The sequence below is a fragment of the Anopheles aquasalis genome, chromosome 2 (assembly GCF_943734665.1).
Source record: "Anopheles aquasalis chromosome 2, idAnoAquaMG_Q_19, whole genome shotgun sequence".
NCBI lineage: Eukaryota > Metazoa > Arthropoda > Insecta > Diptera > Culicidae > Anopheles > Anopheles aquasalis.
In genome coordinates this window covers 17,260,001-17,282,500 of record NC_064877.1, presented here as the reverse complement: position 1 = coordinate 17,282,500, position 22,500 = coordinate 17,260,001, and the positions used below count along the sequence as shown (strand labels likewise).

Here is a 22,500-nt window from a genome sequence, read left to right as displayed (position 1 = left end):
CAATTTCAGGGAATCTTTCTAACATTTCGATCCCATCGAGTTTTGTTTTTATCAAAGGAAAAAGGTAAACAAAATGGTGGTTATATGGAAACATGTCAGACGCCACCACAATAAACAACACCAAATAACGGCGGCATTCGAGGGGAATTATAAGGTTCGATTGTAGTCCATCTGGCGCTCAACGCAGAACAGAAATAGAGAGGATTGTAACTGATTCGAAAAACGTTAATTTGCATAAGACTGTAGTACTCTTAATCTAAACCCCTGTAATCTAAAGAGTAACCTGTGCCGTGGTCGAATCTGCCGGGAAAAAAAGGGAATCATCGAGAGCGCTGCCATTTTGTCACTTCATTTCCACTGATAGCAAGCTGCGCCACAAATGGGCACACATTTTGGCAGCCCCACCGTTTTCGCGATAAGGAGGTACTAAATCGCTTTGAACATGAAGGCTCCCTGAACACAGAAGGAGATATACGGTTCCTATTCTCCACTATATTCGGCCATCATCAGCATAGCTTCGCACACAAAACATCACGATCGGAGGGCAAACAGAACCACAAACACTCGGAAAGCTAGGCTCCCGTGGTACGTTCTTGGCCGGCTGTACGCGACATATTTTATCAACGCGCTCACATCACTCTCCGCACTCCTTCAACGGGGCACCGTTGCTTGGAGCGAGCGAGAAGGGGTTGGCGGTAGCCCGGCAAATCGTTATCAATCGTCGAGTCGAAATTCGAAATCGAATCCTATTAAACGGCATTAATGTACATATAATGTGTCGGTTTGATAAAGCACACCTTCAGTTATCGATTGAGCCTGGGGCCGTACGTTTGTGGTGGCCGTGTCGCGATCTACGGAAGAAAAAAGTGAATCGGAATTTCGATTCTACTACCTCACTTGATGGGACGTTATTTCATCGGTTAGTGACTTGTGTATCTTGTGATTCTGTATTTATGAGAGTGTTACGGAACCGTAGTTAAAGTGACCCCAAACGATTTGTGAATTCTCAGTGATCAAGCGGTATTGGAATAAACGAAACAGAGTGAAAATGAAAATGGGATCTGCGAAACGGAAAAGCTCCTTTCGGATCGATGACATTTTGCATCAGCAGCGCGCAGAACAGAATCTACTGTACCAGCATCATGCTGCGTTGGCTTCTGGCCGGCCCCATACAGATGGCCCGGAAGGGATTCCGGCGGAGGCTTCTGCATCGCTCCTCTACCCGTCAACTCCTGCCGGCGGTTACGGTAGCTGTGCGCCGATGCCACCAACCATGCCAGTGGACTGCAGTGCAAGTGGTCGGCATCGAAATAGTTCCTCGCCCAGTTTAGCCGCTCAGCCAAGTCATGGTGATAGCAGTGCACCATCACCGGTTTCCATTGGTCGGTCGGATTCACCCAAAAAACCGACGGCCGTGTATCCTGGCCTGTTGGATTTTTCCAAAAACATGATTCCCCTCCCACTGCAGCTCGGTGTACCGACGTTCAATCCGATTAACGCGGCCTACTTGGAGCATTATGCGTCTGTGCTACACAAAGGTAGGAAGAGTTAGTACATGCTCCGAGCGATCGTAGTAAGCATTTCAAAACTCACGTGGCAGAAGATCCTCGGTGACCGTTGTACCCTTTCGGGCAAAGCTCCGATGTTCCGAAAAATTATCAACATTTATTTTTAACCCGAAACCTATAAATATCGATATCAATCCTGGTTCAGCTTCGGTAGTCACATTCTTTCACCTCAAATCACCCTACTAATGAGCTTGCTTGCAACTGCGGTGGGACACCATTATTGTGGCCAGTACCATAAAGTGCTGACGATACGATAACATCCCCTGCTTATCGGTTTGGCGGAACACGAAGCGAATACTTCGAATAGCTGTTGTACGGGAGCTACGCTAGCCAGGCAGTTGGTGGCGAGAAATGTATTTTTCCGAATCGCAACACTCCCCAACACCCTATTGTTGGTCGATCGGAACCACTCCTGAACCTACTAACTAAATACCGTAATCCTTTGCCCTCGTATCACGCACCGGGCATTGCCGGTGGTTAGCGGAGGTGCCCAATAAGGGCCCAAATTCACTTTGTACTCGGGCCCTCGAAAGATGAAAGCTGCCGCCATATCGCCGCGGAATCGAACGAGTAATCTTTCACCTGCAAGATTTATTAATGCCTTCGAGCGTACCGTTCCGACGATTAATCGTCGAGCGCCCAATTGATTTACGGCTATCGACATTTGACGCTATTTGCCGCCCTTGTCCGAGGGAAAAAGTATTAGCTCGCTTGTTTGGGGAGTCCTGGACGATCGAACAGCAGCGGCAACAGCAGCAGGCTCCTCGTTGATGTTGTTATTTGCACGGTGAGGCGCCCGATAAGCGTTACAGCTACCGTCGGCAAACCATTGACGGTTTGGTTGCTACCAATTGGGTGTTGCATCCGATTTCGGCTCGTTGCTGAGAGTACACTCTTTCTCAATCGCTTATCTACATTTCTCGCACAGTGCCGTTTAATTTTCGGTAAATTGCATCATTTATCGATCGCGAGAAATGAATCATCGAAGATGATCTGCCGAACGTTGCCTAGTAGCTGTACTGCTGTATTGTTTAGAAAATCGATATCAATCAATGTACAATTTTTGGAAATCGTGCATGGCTTAATGCAGCTCGCTACTTTGAAGTGCGTTTCCTAAAACTAATGTTATCAACGCCGGAGTCCTTCGTAGCATAAAAACTACTGGACCGATCAATATGAAAATTTGAACATATAATCTTTGCACTAGTTGCCAGGTAGCCCCTTCGAGTTTTTATCAAAATTTTTAATACTTTTTTTTAAATAGTTATGTAAAACTCGTTTTTCAGTGCAAAATCATAAATAGCACTTTTTCAACTTCAAAAAGGTGCCAAAAATCGAAAAATTGAAAAATGAACAAAAACTCAACGGGGGTACCTGGATAAACTTACAATTTAACAAAAAAGCGCTGATTTGTAAATCTCGGATGATCCATCACATGTCTACGATTGGCACTGGAAAAAGTACCTCTTCGAAAACACACCTTCCTAAATTTGATGCCATGGATGAAGTTGTTTATAAATCTTCCCAAAAGAAGAACTAAATATTCTACCAAAGTTGCAGTTTTATATGGTATTCACATGAAAAAATTGGTTTGAATGCTTTCTTTACAAACAATGTTCAAAAAATGCGCCTATTTTGGCCACGAATTAACCATAGTCCTCTCTGAAGGATATATTTATTACAACATGTAAGCACAGTTGTTAACATTTAAGCTTACATGATGCCGTTAAAATATTGATAAAAGCAAAATATTGAAGGAATTTTCATGCATTCGATTCACGTCGGTACTCAATCTTAACAAAAGCTTAAACGTTTTGTACAATATCCAAAGTCCAACTACACACCAACGCCCATCTCATTCGATAAAACAATAAACAATAAAAAAAAGAAGATAAAAACCATAATGACGGTGGTTGGCGCCTGTTTACAGCCAAACCATTCTTTTATCTAGCCCATTGTTAAACATTTGTACAGACACAAAGGATTACCGAAGGTGAATCATTTGCTTTTGCCTTTGAAACCGATACAGATAAGTTGATACCCTCTGCTAACGGCGACGATGGCGATGATGGTGATGTTGATGATGATTGTTGTAAGTACAACAGTGTAAGCAAATGCATCTGCAAACATCGATCCCGTCTGATGCGCCCTGTCACTGACGCCACTGTCACTGTCTCGTCGTCGTCAGTCAATCTATTTGATCTTTTTCGGAGTTCGAATGGCGGAAAGGGTGCGGTGTGCGGTGTGCATTCGGCCCCATTAAGGTCCTGTGGAACTCGTGCCGCCACGCAACCGAAGGGTTAGATCAAGAACGGGGGATACCCGCTATCGTTCAACCGATCGCCGCCGACGGTCGACAGGCCGACCGGCTGGCCGGCCGGTCATACCCTATCAATCTCATGTTAAATAGCGGGGTCTCCTGGGTTGGCGCCAGCCACCGATCGCCAGAAATCCCAACGTCAAACATGTCCCAGTCTGCCAGTGCCGCCGGAGAGGGTTCTAGGCTCTAGAATCACGACCGATACTCGTATGGGCCCAGGTATCATGGAGCCGTGGGTTATGGGGGATATTGAACTATTTCTCTCCAACCAGCTCGTCCGCACCCTCCCCAAAAAGGCTACTGCTGGCTCAGCGATGATGTGCATTTACTTTGTAACACGGTCGGACAACAGTGGAGCCGCCAATACGGCTCCGAAAGGGGATTAAGACCTCAGTTCTCGGCCTTATCATAGATCACACAACATTCATCGGCACAGACACACTGATAGTTAGTGGGCAACCGACTCCACTGGGTGATCACGATGCTTCTGGTCTCTCTCGGTCGGCGATAAACCAACACCACGTACCACCACCACCCCGCGTATCTATGATTCCCTTCTCCAACTTCTTTTCGGGTTGTAATTACATGTTCCCCGACCCGGGATGGGCTCACCTTGTACATCGGTCCGATCCGATATCACAATACACTGTCTTCTATCGCCAGTTGGGTCATGGATCATTTCTCAACCGGCGTTGGTGGCGGTAAATGCCATTCATTTGTGGCTTCAGTTGTGCGGGTTATCAGTGGGATTACGGGGGGGATTCGGCACACCGACCGATCCGGATATCGAACGCAGCCGGTTTCCAACCACGGGCACCTTCTCGACCAGGCTGTAACGCCGTTAATCGTTTGCGAATTATGAATTAGTCTGGGAAAGGTATTATCTATTCGACATTCGATGGACCTTGGCCGTTATGTCTTGTTATCAATTTATGAAATAAACGAACAAGAGGAGTACACAAATTTATCGAAACATTTGCTGTAATTTTCCACACCAAGTGTACAAATGCCGAGAGGAATATTGACATGAGAGCATCCTGCAGCAGGATCAACGATACCTATTGACCGGAGTGAGTTAATGAAAAGGTGAACTCAAGCATCGATGTCGTCGCAGTCGTGGTAGGGGATATATTTACCCGCCAAGATAAACAGTATCCGCTGCACATACACATGCCGGCCCCCGGGGGCGCAACCAGGATCGGCTTTATCGTTTCACTCGATTAGCGAAAATTGCACACCCTAAATGAACAGTGATTTTGTTGCCACCGGGCAAACAGGGTAGGGCTCCACCGAAACTCCCGGCATTCCCTTATCTACACCAGCTCCTCCCTTGCTACTTTCTCTGCTTTGCGGAAGTCTATCCGGCCCCGGGAACCCACGTGTCTACGTGACACGCCCGGGATCAGTGGCAACGAATGCGAGTGAAGTGAAAGCATCGGAGCATAATTGATACTAATTAAATCATCTGCAACGGGCAGAGCGGTAGAGTGATATAAAACACAAACACACGATAGCGCAGACGATAGCGTCCAATGGTTGCCGCTTCGTTATGAATTCTTCCCAGGAAATGGTGCTCTGTTTGCTTCAATTCGTCTAGTGGACTCCCTCGGGACATGGGATCCGAGCATCGAGCTCGTTGGCCCCCGAGGGCGCAGTGGCCAACGGCGCAACTGAAGGATAACATATCGTTGGTGCCAATGAATCCGGGGAAGTGACGAAATTTGGGTTGTGTGCGTCGCGATTCCTCGTGCTCTGATTTCTATTCGTGTCCTGTAGTGTTTGTTGGCCAGATTTTCACTTTGTTTGGCTCCCTTTTCATGGATCTTTTATTGTTAGATAGTTATCCGATCTCTATAGTCACAGTTGCGACGAAATCATCTAAATCATTCTCCCATTTTTTATTCCGTTCAAACAGCAACTCCCCGCGTGTGGCCATTCTATGCCCATCCCTACAGCTACCTCCTGCCTGCCTGCGGTTCCAAGCGCAAGGGCGGCCAGGTGCGCTTCACACCGCAACAAACGCAAAGCCTGGAGAAGCGCTTCTCCAACCACAAGTACCTGTCGCCGGAAGATCGTCGGAATTTGGCGATCCAGCTGAAGCTCAGCGATCGACAGGTAGGTGTTAGGACCTTAATCCGTAATCAGGCAGCTGTCCGAGGTTCACTAACGTTTGCTCACTCCCCCCCGACAGGTGAAAACATGGTTCCAGAACCGGCGTGCCAAGTGGCGACGGGCAAACAGTGGCTGCCAGTCGGTGGACGGAGAAGGTTCGGCCTCAGGTGCCTCAACCGCTTCCGGCTATCCAAGCCATTCGCACAAATATTCGAACGGCGGAGACAGTGGTCCGACAGGTGGTGCTCGAGCAGCGGCCACTAGAAATGGATTCGAATACAAGAGCAGCGATGGTTACTCGGATCACGACGAAGACGCCTCGTCCGGTGGTAGTGAAGATCCCGATGATGAGGATGACGATGAACCGGCCTCACCGATCAATGTCATCTAGCCAAGGCTGTCGAACGAAGCAACCGTTCCTGTACATAACTGTCCAGCTTTTGTTTGCATAATGCATGTCGAACCATCCAAAAAACTACCTCAAATATAGCGTTAGTTTGTATAACTTTAACGTCGATTGATTTATCACTGTCCATGCGATCTCGTGTTGCCCCTTTTGGGCATTCTTTTCCGGCTGCATCACGCTGACTCGCTGTGACCGGCGGTATGGCGTGTCACGCTGATGAGTGCGTGCGTCAGGTGCTGGAGGTTCCGTGGGGTCTATTAAAGCCGCCGCGTCCTATCTAAAAGCCCGACCAATTGCCGGTGCACGTTTTGGTCGACCTTTACCCAGTAATTAGTGTGATCGACATCATCACACCCCAACCCAAACCCCGGGCAAGCAGCAACAAGCAGCACCAGCAGCAGCGCAATCGCAATTTGTCTAATAAATCACCACCTATATTGGTTGCTCAACCTGATTTCGTACAAACATTGCGGTGACGAGCAGGCAGAAAGATAACGGTTTCTGCTGCCTCCTAATGGTCGTTTAATTCCCCCGCTGCCCCCTCGCTCATATGATTCACATCTGCGAGCTGCTATCGATAAGCAATCTACAAAAGGATTTTCGGTCGCTTCCATTTCCCTCTTCCTCATGAGGAGCCACCTGCCGTGATGACGATGCTCAAAATGTAAACATCTCCACAGCGGATCGCAGGATAATCGCTACCGGTGATGCCGTCTGATGGGTCATGCGGAGAAGCTTAATTAATTGCATGGCACACCCTGGTAGGCTGCTTCCCGGGGGCCGGAATCTATCGGCCAATGCTGTCACCAAATTTCGAAGAATCTCTCGATGATACCGTGTAATGCCGATCGATGCGAAGGCGATGTTATCGGGCCCAATTCCGACCGGTTTCGCTTATCATAATCACACCTCGATTGTGGTGTGTGCGTGAATGGAATCACCGTGCTAGAGACGACGGACATCACACGGTACCGCGTCGAGGTGTGCACAAGGCCGATGGTTTCCGGAACGCGATACTGGCACCGGGGAAGAGTAGAGGAAGCTATTTGGGAGAGATTTGTGTCCATGTAGTAGACTAATCGTCTGGAATGCAAGCGGAGGTAATCGAATATCGAGAATAGCGACTACATTGAGTGATCGTTGACCGTTGATGGGGTCCGTCCGGCCGATGAACATCATAATGGGACCTACTTGGATACTTCGCTCTCTATCTCTAGACCCCCGAATCCCGGAAGCCCCCGGGTGGGAGTGCTGGCAAGGTTCTACAGTCCAATCGATCATCGCGAACGGTCATCCAGCAGCTCCCCGGGCAATACAACGAATGCACCTCACACGCGGTCTGATGATGATGATGATGGTGATGATGAAACTCTGCGGCTCTGTCCGTACACATCGCATTAGGCAATTCCGAAAGTGACTATTGAAGCTCAAATGCCTCGAAAGGTGGTGTGAATTTCAAATTAATCGTCTTTTTCTCCCTCTCTCTCTCTCTCTCTCTCTCTCTCTCTCTCTCTCTCTGCCTTTCGCTGCACAACCCCACATTACCGTACTCTGTTCACCACAATGGGCCCGGTGGAAAATGGAAAAGAGATGAAAATTTCGCCGGAACCCGCGAAGAGCCAGTGGCGCCGACAGCGCTAATTATCATTTTCACATCATTTGATTGACAATAAGCAAAAGCGCAATCGGCCACGCCAGTCCAGCCAGATCTATAGCTCGTAACGGCGATTGCACAATGTTTATGTTAATACGCTGGACAGTTTCATTATAATTAAGCTTCCGTTTAGAAGCGGTGCCGTCAAACAACAATGGCTGCTGCTGCTGCTGCTGCTAGGCAACGCACTCACGCGCCCGTCAGATCATCCACCGTGTACCATAAGCATGCTGCGATAATGTTGGAGAAGATGCTGCGAGCGCGAGCACAACAACGTGCTTGCTGTTTGGATGGATGGATGCCTACAACGCGCTTCACCGCTGGCCTTTTACACGGGACGGACCTAGCCGAATCGTCAGATTTTTCTCGTCTTTTCTCATCTTCCGATCCCATCTCTGTGGAGCACATCGCCGAAGCCGAAGGTTTTCCGTGGCCAAGCCCAGCCCCAGACCGGCCGGGGGCATTGTAATTGTCGATTGATTGCACCGTGAAACGGCAAACAGCAAACGTCCACCCTGGTGCTGGTGGTGAAGGGAGGGAGAGGGGATGCGCCATGGAGGAGCACAGCACTTCGGAAGCACCGAAAAAAAGGGGGGTGAACGGCAGCAAGAGAAGGCAGCAGCGAGGCCTTGCGTTGAAACGAGAACGATGGAAAATTGACCGCGCAATTCCATCTCGCGCTGTTCCATTGTTGATTCATCGGGAGTTTTTTCCGCCTCCCCCCTCCCCCCCCCCCCCCATCCTTTCCTCTTGCTTCGTGTTTTCCTCTCGAATTTCCCCCACCTCATGCTCTTCACCACCCACCCTGCTCTGCTCAACGGCTGCCGCATTCGGTTCCCTCGGGGGTGGCCAGGGCTCAAAAGAGAAAATGTAGATCAGTGTGCTATTCGATTCCGCGCGGTTCAGTTTACTCGGTTGGTGCCACGCGGTCTTGCCGAGACGTAGTCGTCGTTATTGTCGTGGTTGTTGTCGTTGTTCGCCGGGAGAAGAATCGCGGCTGCAGGGAGCAGAGAACACACAGCGAGAGCATGTGGAGGCGTGTCGAGAAGCGTGAACCGTGGCATCGTGGTTGCCGAGGGTCAAACGTAGCTGGTGGTCGCGTGGCGCGATGGTGCGTTGGGTGTGGATGCGCGCTTTTCCTTCTGCTGCTGGTTACCCTCGTCAGCCAGCCAGTCCAGTGCCAAACATTCATCCGGCGTAAGTGTTTGTGAACAATGCGTCCGTTTATTGCGACTGCATCTTTGTTTTAACCGAGTGATCGACGTGATCTAACGACGTGAGCTGGAGCGAGTGTGATTCTAACAGAGTGATTCTTGGTAAACCTCGATCGTGCCTTATCGATGAAAGGGCAGAGACAAGCGGTACCGGAACGTGCCCACTGCTTTCCAGACCCGGGGCTCTCCGGAATGTACCTTACCATTCCATCGAGCACAATGGGACACGGTACCCAATGAGCTACTTGGGACTAGTACCGGGAGGAAGAGTACACCATAATTACCGCAGAAGAATCGATCAATCGCCCCCGATCAGGGGCCACTTGAGTGGGTGGCGGGGGCGGGTTTGTAGTAACACTGCGCAGCGCATCGCGCGACTCCGGATTGCGCAGTAAACGCATGCTTTTGGTGCTGTTGGTGCGCAATATTCGGTACCACCCCCGGGGGCGATAGCCGGGAGCAAGCCCTTTCCGTCCCGTTATCGGGTGCTGATGCTGATAGCAAGAAAACCGATTTGTGCCACAATTTCAGTGCATTAATCATTATTGATTGGCACTTCGGGAGGCAAATTGATTGGATGGTCGAGCAATAAAATTAAGCGATCGCAGCGAAGGGCTGAGCTTTGTGGGGGCCCCATCTAGATCTCATCCATCCAGTTGTGACTGCGACTGACACGTGCTGGCGTGTGACGAGCAGGACCGAACAAGCCGTCTGCGTCTCAGTTAGTACACTCATCGACGACGTCGATCGATCGAGTGATCAAGCGATCGATCGGCTGGTTTACGCGCCAAGCCATAAAAAAGGGAGTTTAGTAGCGGTGCCGCCCCAGTACACACCCTAACGGGCACGTAACGCATTTGAATGCCCATTTCCGGGCACGGCGAAACAGCTGTTTTGCTCTCCCGAAGGTCACATCACGGGGCACGGTGGTTGGCTCTAAATATGGGAAGGTTTTGTGCATTAAATACCTTAAATTACATCAACATTATGGGTATTAGCACAAATCGAAGATTCTATCAAAGCGCCAATTTGCTTGTAAATGCAATTTTTTGCTAAAACAAATGCCATACGGACGTGTACGTTCGTACGCACGAACGCACGTATAGAATTGGGTGTGTTTGGCCTTCACGTGCTTCCGCTTATAAAGGGGTCCGGCCAACAGCGGCTTACACATGCAACACCGTTTCGCTTCGAAACCTTCTGCCAGCCAAACGGATTGGAATAACAACGGGCGAGAATCGGGAGTTTCTTTTATTCAAATTCAGTACGCGGCTCTGATCTACCGCTCCGCATGGACAACGTGGATGTTTCACGTGGTGATGGGGATATGATTGAAGGGTAGTTTGATTGAGGGAGCTCTAGCACTGACGGTACCAGCGGAGAGAAACTCCACCACCGATCGATGTAATGCTGTGTAACCAAAAAAAAAATAGATAGGGCATCGAACCAAGGTATCAGAGAGGTGCGGGAAGAAGCGGCTTCGGTAGCGAGCAGATCACGAACCCAAACAAGGAAATGATCATCAGCATGCGCAGAGCAGCATCGAAGGCCATTCGTTTCGGGGCCTCTACGCGCTCTGAGAGTTTTTGTTTTGATGGAATTGAATCGATTGAACCACGCAACCTGGAGCATTCAAATGGCGCTGATGTTGCTGAGCCACGCAGACGAACACACGCATCACAGTTTATTCCCATACCATTTTTTTTGGGGCCATCGCGAAGGTGCGTGCTGCATTATGCTGGAACTGTGGTGCGTTTCTTATGCAGCATTTCAAACATTGGTTCAGTGTTTCGCATATCTCACCGTTATGAAAGCAAGCGTGAGAGGTGCAGCTCCTATCATGTGCTAGTTTACTGTTCTTTAAAACAACCGAACTGGTACACGTTAACAGGTTTAGGAAGGTTTTATGTGGTGGTTGAATAAACAAAAAAATAATTATTGAAATTGTTTGAAGGAAAATTGTAGCAGTAATGTGTGCTTTGGAGTAGGCTAAGGATTGCTATCCATCCAAATTTATCGACAAGCGTTTCCAATTGCCAAACATATGTTTGACAAAAATTGGCCAAGGCAATAAGAAAAAAGACAGACCATTTATTAGTCAACTAACTTGATCACCAAACACATTGCCCTTCTAATGCTGACAGGAACGGCCAATGTTTGCCGGACAGATGACGAGTGTCCGATGCAAGCCTACTGCGAACGCTACAATTCGGTCCACGAGTATGGTGTCTGTTCGTGTATGGCGGGCTACTTTGCTGTAACCGATGCTAACAGTACACGCAGATGTTTGCGAGGTAACGTGTTCAACTAACTTGTGTTTCGTGTACTTTTTGTTTAAATATTGGACACACTTTGCCCCGATTCAACTACTTATCTCGACCTTGTGGGCGTTTGTAATATATCATTCCAGCGGCCACCGATATTGGCGACTATTGTCTTCACAACGATCAGTGCCAGTACACGCTGAGTACGGATTCCGAGTGCCGGGATAACTCCTGCCAGTGTCGCGAAGGTGCACATTACGTGGAGCGTGAGAAGCGTTGCTACAAGACGAGCTTTCTGGGCGATTACTGCCGCCTAACCAACAACTGCATCGGCAATGGCACGTACTGCCGGGACGGTGTCTGTGTCTGCACTCCCGGTAAACACCCAAATAACGATAGAAACCGGTGCCTGCAGGATGCCAAGCTGGGTGACCCGTGCTTCCGGGATGAGGAGTGCGTGACGGACAATTCGCGCTGTGCCCAGGAGGTCTGCACGTGCCGCATCAGTCACGTGCTGAACGAACACCGGAACCGATGCTTACCAAGTAGGTTCAGTGACATCGAACGAACCATCGGGCTATGCCATACGGAATGAACTAGATCGTCTCTTTTGTTTTCAGTTGCCAGTAAAATGTACGATCTTTGCGAAGAGCACATCCAGTGTCTGTACAACATTCCCTACTCACAGTGCCGCATCACGACCGGAACGGATGGTATTACTAGCGGCCGGTGTTCCTGTGCGAATCGTTTCCACGAGACGAACCTGGTGAGTATGCAACGCATGCCTCCGGTGACTACGGAAATGGTTCGTTATCTCGCTGTTCTCATCGAAACAGAAATGCTACTCATCCGTACACTTGAATGGGATCTGTGAGGTGAATGAAAACTGCATCGATATCGACACAGCCTGCATTCACGGGCGTTGCCGCTGTATAGATCACCTGATAGAGGTGAACGGAGTGTGCTCTGGGACCGTGTCGATGATTCACCGTAGTTCTGTAATTCTCATTCTAACGTTGGTTATACTTGCCACATCATACAGCATTAGTTGACCTCGAAAGCATAACGCAATCATAACGAGGCGTAAACGATGGCTACTCTCGATCGAGACGATACTCACACCGTGCAGCGTTCACACGTCAGCTTATGCATTCCAAAGGTTCCAACCAATGCACCTATTTACCGTCCAAACAGTTAGAATAATTAGATAAGAATAAATTCGTTGGCCTGCGATCACTTTTACGAACACAGAGGCTATCCGATAGTGTTTTGGCTGTACTCGGCACAAAAACTGGTTCGAATCGGATTGACTGATGGTAAGGACACTGTGAAGGCACAAGGTGGAAACATATAGACCACACGGTGAACCGTTGGAAGGCCGTAATTGATTCAATCTGAAACGCATCCTGTTATTTGATTTCGATTTCTATTTTAATATTTTCTCATTTTCAGAAGAATAATTCCACTGTGTGTTATCCTTAAAAAGGAACAAAATATCTTCGAAACATCGGAGCACTTATTCTGTACACAATATCAACATGTAGACATGCTTTCAGTAAATATCTAGATAATAATACGGTTTAGAAAACACAAAAAATACTATAAGAAATGCAGACCGCAGACAATGCAGATTTACAGCTTTAAGTACTGCATCATGAGTGCGGGCCACAGCAGCAACAGTCCTCCGGTGATGTAGGTGATACGTGCGCCAACACACCAGAAGGCTACCGAAGCAACGATCGGTCCCACAGCCCGTGCCAGCGCTCCCAGTGAGCGGAACACGCCAAGTACGGTACCCTTCTGGTGGAAGTCACCGTACTGTGATGTGATTGTCGTCATACAAGTTACCACAAAGGCAGTCGCTGGAATCAGAAAGAAAAAAGTGCTTCGTTAGTATGCTCTTGTACCGTAGTAGCACATTTAACCAAACTTACAGATTGCAAATAGAATCATGCCTAGGTAGAGCACTGGTGAGGATTCTGCTAAACCCACGATCACGAAGGCAGGAATGATTAGGTATAAACCGAATACTGCTGATTTTTGCACCAGTCGCTCCGGCAACCGGCGAACAACCGAACCCTGTAGAAAGGCCATGAGCACACCTACCAAAATACAAGAAAAGAGAAACAGTCAGAAGGAAGGTTACGAAAGAAGGCACATGCCAATCGTACCCGTCGTAAGAAACATCTTCGCCTGGTCAATGGAAGTGTAGCCAAACTTGTGATACATCAAAAAGGTAACGGTAAACTCCAGCCCGGAGTACAGGAAGAGATACAGGAAGTATGTAACGCCAAGGCGCCGTAGCGAACGAACATCCTTCTGTGGAAGATTCTCGACCGCCGAAAAGCGAAACAGCGCCCTAATACTGATATGATCGATCGCATGCGATAGCGAGTTGATGATCTGCCGGGATCGCTTCTCTTTCGGGTGCGTTTCCTTGAGACAGAGCGCCAGAAACAGGATGTCCGCCACTGCCAGCAGCATAGCGAACATGGCAGGGGCGAAAAACCAAAGCACCCCCGACTTGTCGGAGAACCGAGCAAACATTGCACCGATCATGGGACCGGCGATGAAGCCGAGCGAAAACGCAATCCCAACCAGTGCCATCGCCTTGCCACGGTTCTGCTGGTTCGAGACATCCGTAATGACGGCCATACAAAGCGAAACGTTTCCTTTGCTAATGCCACCGATAAAGCGGGCGATCACGAACAACAGGAACGATTCCGAGTAAGCCCACAGCCCATACGATGCGGCAATGCCGGTCTGAAAAGGAAACCAGATCGTGAGGGGAAGTTTGGGACAGACTTCGACACGAGACAACTCACCGCACACAGCAGCATCAGCGGCTTCCGGCCGTAATAATCGGACAGTGCGCCCACGATCGGGCTGCTGAGAAACTGCAGGAAGCTAAACATCGATCCGAGCGCACCACCAAACAGCACGCTCGTGAAACGTTCCGGAGCACCGATCCAAAGCTGAAACTGCTTAATGCTGGACGCCAGATAGCCGTACAGCTGGTTGTCGTTCTTGCGATAATACTCGAGCAGGGACGGTAGCAAGGGTAGTATCATGGTGAACGCAAGCAAATCCAGCAACAGCGAAGCAAAGATCACATAGGCCGTCGGGTGGGTGCGCGTAATCTCCGTGATCGACGGTTTCGGCGAAGCGGGCGCTTTTTCATCTTTGCCGGTGGGTTTGAGATTGCTGCTGATATTGTGCGACGTGCTCGCCACGGATCGCTTTTTCAGCTCATCCATATTGTACGTCATCGTGGTGGGGCGCTGAAACGATAAACCATAAAATGTAAGATCACTTTGCATCAGCTCAATTCCAAATGGGGCAGAGTCCCGTGCCCCCCAAGCACTACCTCCGTGTATAACTTATTCAAACTAACAGAACACACCGGGAACCAGATGTATTGGAAAACCCAACCCAGAATAGCACGATCAAATCGCTAACTATCTAAAACTTGAACGCGTGTCTCTCGGTTCACTCTGTCTTCGAAGGGGTTAAGGCAAGTGTTGAAACAGCTGCCATCACCTAGACCAGCAGCAGCCCACCACGTAACCCGGAGACTTTCACTTTACCATCCGGCGGTTGTGTTCGCAGCAGCCCGCGCGTCTGAAATCGTTGCTGGGAACAGATCGTCTTCTTCTTCCCACTGCGGGTCTTCTTGCGGCCTTCTTCTTCTTGCCGACGCGTTTTTTTATGTAGTAGTGAATCGATCACTCGGAGGCCGCTAGGTGTAAAACAAACGGCTTACTTCAATGCGATCGAGCAACCGTGATGAAGTACAATCACTGAACCATTATTACTCAGCGACAACAGCCAGAACAATACTATCCCAGCCGTATTATCAGCTAACTGTTAACTGGTTGAAACACCAATCGAAAGATAAAAACAACATAATCTTGGTTACGTGCCGAACGTTCCGTTGATAGACGAGTGGAAGTCGGCGTCGTGCTTAAACACTTGGGGCGGCAGTAAAAAGATTCTTTTTATGGCACGTACCTTTTAAGTGCATGCTCGTAACGCTGGAAAAGTTCGACGAGCACGGTATCGTCGGGTTTTAACTCATGGAACGGCGATCTTTGGGTGAGGAATTCTAAAATTGTTCGATAAACTTTTGTGGATCACAGCGAGTTGTTTTGAAAAGGGCAGACGAAGTAAAAAAATAAATGAATATGATGTGACAACCGGGGGTAAATGTTTTGGTTTTGTATCTACTGCTGGTGCAAACCGCCTTAATGGTAAAGGGTCACGACGAAATGAAAAAAAAGGTAAAATTCAAAACGGATTCGTTTATTACCTTCGAACGCGGTGGAATGGAAAGCTAGGAAATACTGCTTAACACTCACGACTCATTAATGCTATGCGTAATATGTATAATACGTTCTACCCTACCTAACACGAAAGATCTATTTACAACTGAAACATCCAGTGGCACGTTGTCTTGACCAGTTTGATTCAAATAGCTGCAACGACTGAAATAACCCTCTCTGGATTTACGACTGGTGCCTTAAAATGTCTACCCGCATAAGTTGAAAGTCCACCATTAACACGATGCGCAGCAACAGTATCAGAAACCCTAGACACGTTGCCCCGACCCATATCCAGGGGAAGACCAACGCGAGTAGAAAGTTCTTATCGCCTTGCACCAGGGCGGACGGTTCCTTCGTGAGCGCAAAAAACACGACGTATTGAGCACAGCTGTAGTCCCTTTTGGTATCCACTTGCCAGAACTCGGTGCAAAATTTGGCCAGTCCTTGAGTAATGAAGCTGGCCGTTACAGCAGAGGTGACCAAGCAGCCGAAAAAGTAGATCAACGATGGAAACACGATACGCCATGGTTGGGGCATTATTCTGAAAAAGAAATGTGACCGCATGAAACGATAGCATCGTAGGGCTTCTTTTCGATGTGGAATACAACCACAAGGAGTAGCAAGCGAACTGGTTTCACGAGCGAGTTTACCTTCCAGGGCCATGGATTAGGAAGAGGGCAAGCCATATGGTGCTGGAGATACCTTGCAAGAGCGGCACGTATTTAAGCGTCTCACAATAAGCGCCATCACTCCAGCTGCTCCAGTATTCGTCGATAGTATCTGGTGGGGAATAATATAAACCATGAATATTGAATTCTCATTGGAGATTCGGATGTTTCATGCTATTTCTATTTAACACTTACAATCGGGAAACGGGGAAATGGTGGGATTATTCGAACCATCTCCAAACGTTTGGTTGGCCTTCAAATTGAACTTTAAATTTGCATCCAGCAGACAGTTGTACTTAAAGTCCACCAGCAGGCCATGCAGACTAAAGCTGAGCACGAGGCAGGAAGCAACGATAACGAGCAGCAAAATGGCTGTATATGCTGGAACCGAAAGTGTAGATAACGAACGTAAATTTACTTAGTGAATCCATTTTCTCAACTCCATAATGGGGCACTTACATTTCCACCTAGAGTCCACCTCAGCCGGTTCTCTTTCAACGATTCGATGATAGGACAGCACTACAGTCATGATAGCAGCAGATTGTAAACTAGCTTACTCGGATACTAAAACAGATTTATGTAAAACACGATTTTGACAACGCATGCATTTTGATCGACGCTTTGGTAGTCGCACTGCCCCGCCTGCTGAGAACGAGAGAAACACCGAACTTTCTGTGTTGAATGCCTGCTTGTCCTTGACTCGTTCGGTGGTTGACGAGTCGCGTATTCCGGGCCAGCTTAGAAATAACGTATTACCTCATTGAATATGCTGCAGCCAGCGAGTTATGATCTCATCATAACATACACCAGTGGAGGCACGTTCGCGTGAATCATGTTGCTCGTCGATATCATATCGACGCGGTATCAGAACTCTGGTAATGTTAAACTACGCAATTTTAGTGTAGATCACGATCGTCACTTCCGTGTCACATAGTGCAGTAGAACACGATTTGAAAGGGTGGTCCGAAATCACCCGATTCCCAAGCTGTACGTGAACCCAGCTACTCCGACGAGGTGATCGTTTGCTGTGCACGCGTTTGTTGACCGACGATAGAAATCGCGCCCGTACCGACCATGCGTCTCCCACGCTTTAAAGGCGAACGAGTGATATTCAAATCGGAGAGACCGACATGGACTGGAGAGCAGCGCACACGCAATCGAGAGAAAATATTATGTACGAGAATCGACCCGATCGTACCGCACCGCTTTTTGAATGCGGCGTCCGGTGGTTTTGCGTAAAATAAAACAAAATCAAAATATAAACAAAACGTGATGCGCGGTCGTTTTCTTAAATTTCTGTTTCGCCAGACTGCAAATGCCAGCTGGATAGGGGGTGGATTGTTTAAAAATAAACTCGCATAAACTAGGAATATTAATTTACTCACACGAAACCGCACGCGGTTCTCCGACATTCTCCGTGACGACAGTCCAAAGCATGACGAATTTATTCGATCACACTGGTAGATCTGTGTGTAGAAGCGCTCTGGTGGTGCTCTGGTGGCTATCGGAATTGACCTTGATTATTACATGATCACTTATTGCTTTTGCCACATCCCATTTAGCCACAGGAAAAAATCAAGAGAGCATGTAGAACTGGCTTGTGAGAAAAAATCGCAAACCGGGAAACAGTATTGTGTTTAAAATTACATCGAACCGTCGAATCGAATTACTCGAGTCATCACGATCACATCCACAGACAAGATAAATAATAGCCGGACAGCAGAATGGAATAATTTTGGTAATTTGTCTACAATTATTTATTCCGGTAGCGCTAAGAGTATCTAGGTTTACACAAATATATTATGGAAGTAATAGTATTCTTTTCCTCTCTTTGTTCCCTGCCGTATCATCTTTAGCGTCAGTTTGTAGTTTAATTTTTGGGATGCAAGCCCAGGGTACAAGAAATGCTTGATCTGCTTGGCAATACACAGTTATATGTTGGGTGGTTAAGCTGTTCTGTCGTACTCGTTGCCCGTCAGAAGCTTCCTCGTGTCAGGAATGCTTTTGCTCATTAAAATTGCTACCAAACTACCTACAATCGCTCCCTCCCTTCGCTTACTATTCGTTTAGGTTCAATTTGTTCAAATACTTGTGAGAGTCTCCGTGCGGTCAAATCTGACCAACGGCACCTTCCTTCCATCGACCGTTACCATCAGTCCGGCCCCTCCTCATTCGACCCTTCGTGAGTTAGTTCGCTTGCGACGTGCAGTTTCCCAGGCAACCTCGCGAGCCAGCCTACTTTCATGAGGTTTTTCCATTCTTTTTACTTCCATTAGTTCGAACCTGGGAGATTTTCTTCTTCCGCTTCTCTCCCGACCAGTCGGCGTCGTCCTCATCGTCTTCCTCTCCCCCGAAGTAATTACCACTGCCGGCGTCCCTTGTGTTCGCTATCCGTCTGCTGGCGATTCGTGACGAGTTTCGCCCCATTCCTACAAGAAAAAAGCAAAGCATTCGACACAAATTCCGTGCACCTCGGCTGAGTACGCGCTCCCGGCGCTCCCTTACCCATGCACTTTTCCAGATGGGGCGCAAATCGGCCCGCAGCCACGGGCCGGTTGCAGTTCGGACAGATGCATTCAATGCCTTTTTTCGTGTAGGAAGACCCAAACACATCCATGTCCGGTAAGTCGACTATCGTGTAGGGTTTGGTGTCCTCCGGCACACCATCCACGGCGGCCCCCGAGCCCGTCTTGTACGCGTGATGCACCTCGTACACAACGCCCAGCACGGTTTCGTCCACTAGCGATTCGTAGAGGTAGTTGGCAGCCTTTTCCCTCGTGTCCGGGTCGCTCATAAAGCGACGGAATTCCCGTATCAATTCATGTTCGTCCGCGTATTCGATGTGCACTTTTTCGCTCATGTTTGGCTGGCCGACTTTAATTTACAATTATTATTATTATTATTATTATTATTATTATTGCGGTATTATTTTGGTTTATGCCAAGCTGTCAAAAAACACGGTGTTCCCGTTTACAGGCCCATGGTTCAACAGCGAATTGCAAAGTTACTAGAACACTCAACGAAAATCAATTTTAACAGAAAACTTGCACAATTCTAGAGCACTCTCACGCGATTGTCCATGTGTCCAGTGAATATCAAAAACCTCAGCTGTGATTTCCCTAAAATTCGCAGTTTGTGCAATCCACCCAACAGTGATCAAAAAGGACGATTTCTCCCACAGTTCTTGGAAGCCTGTGGGTTGTCAATCGATACGTCAAGCGCCGTACGAGCTCACTCTTCGTTCGGCTCCGTGAGTGAAAATTCGTGCAAAGAACGCCCGTTTTTGTGTCGCGTCCAACTTTTCTCCAAAGTTTCTTCCGCTTCTCGGAGCAACTTGTAAATTCTTCACCGCTTTTACTGTCCCCGATACATCCCACACTAAACCAGGTAACTATAGTTGCTCGCAACCCTCCGAAGCTTGTCCCTTTTCCGTCGAAACAAGGAACCGAATTTTGTGAGCTGTTCGTGCTGGCAAATTATCGATTAAGGACACCAAATGCCGTTGGAGAAGAAGTGTTGGCGTCCAGCCTCGGAATCCGCCAGCGGAATCCCTCTGCTGCTCCTGTGCGGTCCCGTGCAGGTGATGGCATTCGCGGATGCAAAGTGCTAATTCGCCCAGCTGTGGGTGACTCATATTTGTGGCTCTGATGAAGCTGGGTGAAGTCATTCGAGATGCGGAATTCCGTAGCAGCTCGGTTCCAGCTTGAAAGAGGAGTCGGCGAAAGGTGCGCCAGTCGACGCCCTTTCTGCTGGGCGCATCACGAATACAGGCGCTATAGCAGTGTTTTGGCACACATGTCCTTTGCGCGGGGCGAGCTGCGTTTCGCACCCACCCACACGGGCAGAGAGGAGGTGGTGGGGAGCTGCATTTCAGGGTCAAGTCTAAAGTAGGAACGGTCAAGATCCGTCAGCATCGTCAACGGAATCCCCGGAACGGCTTCCATTGCTCCAGCGCCATTAATGCACAGAGCAACATGGCATGGTCAGCGGTGGATCGGGGGAGATGTTCTCAAACTTTCAGGACCCCCGCGGAAGGATTTAATATCCCAGTTCTAGCGCCCCATCCACGCCCCAGCAAGGACTCTCTCGCTCTCTCGGGCAGACGGACTCGGGGACGGTCGCTCTTTCTCTCAATCTTTCTGCTCAAATGTCTCGTCGCATCGGGACGACACGAGAAAGCCGCAGTCAGCATAATTCAGGATGCTACAACGCGTAGCTTGATCCAGAAAGGCGAGAGAGCGTGGGACTACCGTACAGCACCCACCCTGCATACAGATAAAAAAGATGCTTGGCGCATACTCAAATCAGCTCTCCCAGTTGTTGTTTTTCGTCGTATCAACCATTGATATTGATTTTTCCGCACCCACCAACAACTACGCCACTAACGGGGGGGGAGGCCCTTTATTCGCTGAAACAGCACAAAAACTTTATTCGCGTTTGCGAAAAGTCTCACGAATCTTCGGATGATACGACATTGCTGATGATCAGCAAAAGTACGGTCGGAAAATGATTTAAACATTCGATCGATTGGTTCGGCCCATTCCGTCTAGCATATGCAATCTACGCTTTACCGTGGAAGGTTAATTAGAGGTGCTTAATCGCACTAATAATTTATGAACGGCAGCAATCCATTCGTTTTACAGGCGTTTCATTAATTTTGATACTAATCCTTCGGACAATATTTACCGATCGCACAATCTCTTTAATAATTCAACGGTATTGGTTCCCTTATTAACGAAATCTATTTGTCCACAGGATGCCTGCCGCTGCACCGCCAGAGAATGGAGGAGGAGCGCCAAAAACCGAGCTGCAGGAGCTACAGCTCAAACAGCAGCAGGTGGTCGATGAGGTATGGTGGAACATTCTGCATTTCAATGGCGTTTAATCGACGTGCCGGTTGCCTGATGTCCGGCCGATGCGAACCGAATAGTAATGCACACTTTGCTTTCTTCGATTTTCATGTTTACCCGGCATGCAGTCCTTGGATAGTACACGCCGCATGTTGGCACTATGCGAGGAGGTAAGATCCGACAACCGTCCCCAAACGATCCCTAATATTTGTTGGCTAAACTTGAGTCTGGTGGCCGCAAAGGTTAACTGTTAATGTACGGTTTCACTTTGAGGTACGGAGAAAGCTGACCGTGGCTTCCCTTCAAAGATGCAAACTGTTAAGGGCTAAAGCATAGCGAGCAAATGCCATCGCACTTGCATTGGAAAAATAAGAAAAAAAATCTAATGATATGTTTAGTATTCTACCTGGAAGTGCCATTAACATAATCGTTTTGGCTCGGAAAGTTTAGATTTTAATTTGTTATAGGATTAGCTTCTGGTTGATCATTTCCGACTATAGGATTTGTTGATGAAACAAGCGCGTTATTTTGTATTTCAAGTCCCTCCCACGCCCAATCTCCTTAAGTCATGTCAATTTTCAACCATTTCGTTTTCATTCAGTCCTAACCAAGCCCATCCAACAGTTTTGTTCTATCTGGAAGATGGAGATCCGTTATCGAATAGTGCAATACCGCGCGATTGCAGCTGTTGCAATGGAAATGGTTTGCTAAATGATGAATGATGGATGTTGTTTTAAGTTATTTTATTTTCGAAGGAACATATATGTGTGTGTTTCATGGATATTGGTTTTTTCCGTTTTGAGCACATTTTAACTTTTCTGAAAAAGTTTGAAAAAAATGGATTTAATAGAAGTAGTAACGAGTTACCGAGAATATCTGTTTGGTTCGACTACGAACCAATGGAAATTACAACAAAACTCAAGCTCCATGATCGTTTTAAGTTTGCTTAATGATTCACACGCAGAGCGTGAGCGTTCAATGATTTATTTCTTCAAATTATTATTTACCATTGTTTCCGTTGAGGCTGCCGTGTGTCTATCAGTGTTGCATGTCTCTATGCCTTACTCTAACTAGCCCCTTCTGATGTACAATCAAGCTAACCTCTCACTACAAACAACCATC

At 48.0% G+C, this 22,500-nt stretch overlaps 6 protein-coding genes across 16 annotated transcripts in view; 3 read left to right on the top strand and 3 right to left on the bottom strand.

Annotated features, from left to right (window-relative positions):
- Positions 1 to 1,048: 1,048 nt before the first annotated feature.
- Positions 1,049 to 6,391, top strand: LOC126572606 (hematopoietically-expressed homeobox protein hhex). Its single transcript, XM_050232032.1, has 3 exons — positions 1,049 to 1,538; positions 5,804 to 6,003; positions 6,080 to 6,391. Exons 1-3 carry the CDS (start codon positions 1,049 to 1,051, stop codon positions 6,389 to 6,391), a joined length of 1,002 nt encoding a protein of 333 aa, XP_050087989.1.
- Positions 6,392 to 8,971: 2,580 nt separating this feature from the next.
- LOC126569370 (prion-like-(Q/N-rich) domain-bearing protein 25) lies at positions 8,972 to 12,780 on the top strand. Of its 2 annotated transcripts, XM_050226409.1 has the most exons (5): positions 8,972 to 9,257; positions 11,419 to 11,568; positions 11,685 to 12,083; positions 12,159 to 12,304; positions 12,375 to 12,780. In XM_050226409.1, the coding sequence occupies exons 1-5, from the start codon at positions 9,089 to 9,091 to the stop codon at positions 12,588 to 12,590; spliced, it is 1,080 nt and encodes a 359-aa protein (XP_050082366.1). In that variant the 5' UTR covers positions 8,972 to 9,088; the 3' UTR covers positions 12,591 to 12,780. The 2 variants fall into 2 exon arrangements, with proteins under 2 accessions (XP_050082366.1, XP_050082367.1); XM_050226410.1 differs by lacking the exon at positions 11,419 to 11,568.
- A 164-nt stretch (positions 12,781 to 12,944) lies between these two features.
- Positions 12,945 to 15,687, bottom strand: LOC126570790 (major facilitator superfamily domain-containing protein 10). 4 transcript variants are annotated; one of them, XM_050228783.1, is made up of 6 exons: positions 15,550 to 15,686; positions 15,302 to 15,409; positions 14,364 to 14,819; positions 13,710 to 14,301; positions 13,473 to 13,640; positions 12,945 to 13,400 (listed from the first exon to the last, which is right to left on the bottom strand). In XM_050228783.1, the coding sequence occupies exons 3-6, from the start codon at positions 14,805 to 14,807 to the stop codon at positions 13,171 to 13,173; spliced, it is 1,434 nt and encodes a 477-aa protein (XP_050084740.1). In that variant the 5' UTR covers positions 14,808 to 14,819; positions 15,302 to 15,409; positions 15,550 to 15,686; the 3' UTR covers positions 12,945 to 13,170. The 4 variants fall into 4 exon arrangements, with proteins under 4 accessions (XP_050084740.1, XP_050084737.1, XP_050084739.1 ...); XM_050228780.1 differs by lacking the exon at positions 15,302 to 15,409 and having other exon boundaries at positions 15,550 to 15,687; XM_050228782.1 differs by lacking the exon at positions 15,550 to 15,686 and having other exon boundaries at positions 15,302 to 15,532.
- A 155-nt stretch (positions 15,688 to 15,842) lies between these two features.
- Positions 15,843 to 17,954, bottom strand: LOC126570791 (uncharacterized). Of its 5 annotated transcripts, none has more exons than XM_050228787.1 (6): positions 17,914 to 17,954; positions 17,285 to 17,663; positions 16,988 to 17,200; positions 16,724 to 16,909; positions 16,511 to 16,640; positions 15,843 to 16,401 (listed from the first exon to the last, which is right to left on the bottom strand). In XM_050228787.1, exons 3-6 carry the CDS (start codon positions 17,055 to 17,057, stop codon positions 16,044 to 16,046), a joined length of 744 nt encoding a protein of 247 aa, XP_050084744.1. In that variant the 5' UTR covers positions 17,058 to 17,200; positions 17,285 to 17,663; positions 17,914 to 17,954; the 3' UTR covers positions 15,843 to 16,043. The 5 variants fall into 5 exon arrangements, with proteins under 5 accessions (XP_050084744.1, XP_050084742.1, XP_050084743.1 ...); XM_050228785.1 differs by having other exon boundaries at positions 16,988 to 17,173; XM_050228786.1 differs by having other exon boundaries at positions 16,988 to 17,170.
- Positions 17,955 to 18,293: 339 nt separating this feature from the next.
- On the bottom strand, positions 18,294 to 19,397 carry LOC126581727 (SAGA-associated factor 11 homolog). The gene is made up of 2 exons (XM_050245580.1): positions 19,034 to 19,397; positions 18,294 to 18,957 (listed from the first exon to the last, which is right to left on the bottom strand). The coding sequence occupies exons 1-2, from the start codon at positions 19,386 to 19,388 to the stop codon at positions 18,770 to 18,772; spliced, it is 543 nt and encodes a 180-aa protein (XP_050101537.1). The 5' UTR covers positions 19,389 to 19,397; the 3' UTR covers positions 18,294 to 18,769.
- Positions 19,398 to 19,753: 356 nt separating this feature from the next.
- Positions 19,754 to 22,500, top strand: part of LOC126572544 (synaptosomal-associated protein 25) — a 19,536-nt gene continuing 16,789 nt past the window's right edge. For all 3 annotated transcript variants that reach the window (XM_050231937.1, XM_050231938.1, XM_050231935.1), the window contains exons 1-3: positions 19,754 to 19,915; positions 21,284 to 21,377; positions 21,507 to 21,548. In XM_050231937.1, coding sequence (XP_050087894.1) covers positions 21,285 to 21,377; positions 21,507 to 21,548 — 135 coding nt within the window. In that variant the 5' untranslated portion in view covers positions 19,754 to 19,915; position 21,284. The remainder of the gene's footprint in view (positions 19,916 to 21,283; positions 21,378 to 21,506; positions 21,549 to 22,500) is intronic.

Excerpts from the sequence above, each read along its gene's own strand:
- LOC126581727 (XM_050245580.1), bottom strand. The coding sequence starts at position 19,388 with ATGAGCGAAAAAGTGCACATCGAATACGCGGACGAACATGAATTGATA. Across the intron at positions 18,958-19,033 it reads CCATCTGGAAAAGTGCATGG|GAATGGGGCGAAACTCGTCA; the intron begins GTAAGGGAGCGC and ends TTTTTCTTGTAG.
- LOC126570791 (XM_050228784.1), bottom strand. The coding sequence starts at position 17,057 with ATGACTGTAGTGCTGTCCTATCATCGAATCGTTGAAAGAGAACCGGCT. Across the intron at positions 16,641-16,723 it reads CATTTCCCCGTTTCCCGATT|ATACTATCGACGAATACTGG; the intron begins GTAAGTGTTAAA and ends ATTCCCCACCAG. Across the intron at positions 16,402-16,510 it reads CTAATCCATGGCCCTGGAAG|AATAATGCCCCAACCATGGC; the intron begins GTAAACTCGCTC and ends TTTCTTTTTCAG.
- LOC126569370 (XM_050226409.1), top strand. The coding sequence starts at position 9,089 with ATGTGGAGGCGTGTCGAGAAGCGTGAACCGTGGCATCGTGGTTGCCGA. Across the intron at positions 12,084-12,158 it reads CCGGAACCGATGCTTACCAA|TTGCCAGTAAAATGTACGAT; the intron begins GTAGGTTCAGTG and ends TTTTGTTTTCAG. Across the intron at positions 12,305-12,374 it reads GTTTCCACGAGACGAACCTG|AAATGCTACTCATCCGTACA; the intron begins GTGAGTATGCAA and ends TCATCGAAACAG.
- LOC126570790 (XM_050228780.1), bottom strand. The coding sequence starts at position 14,807 with ATGACGTACAATATGGATGAGCTGAAAAAGCGATCCGTGGCGAGCACG. Across the intron at positions 14,302-14,363 it reads CGCTGATGCTGCTGTGTGCG|ACCGGCATTGCCGCATCGTA; the intron begins GTGAGTTGTCTC and ends TTTCCTTTTCAG. Across the intron at positions 13,401-13,472 it reads CATGATTCTATTTGCAATCT|CGACTGCCTTTGTGGTAACT; the intron begins GTAAGTTTGGTT and ends TTCTGATTCCAG.
- LOC126572606 (XM_050232032.1), top strand. The coding sequence starts at position 1,049 with ATGAAAATGGGATCTGCGAAACGGAAAAGCTCCTTTCGGATCGATGAC. Across the intron at positions 1,539-5,803 it reads TGCGTCTGTGCTACACAAAG|CAACTCCCCGCGTGTGGCCA; the intron begins GTAGGAAGAGTT and ends CCGTTCAAACAG. Across the intron at positions 6,004-6,079 it reads TGAAGCTCAGCGATCGACAG|GTGAAAACATGGTTCCAGAA; the intron begins GTAGGTGTTAGG and ends CCCCCCCGACAG.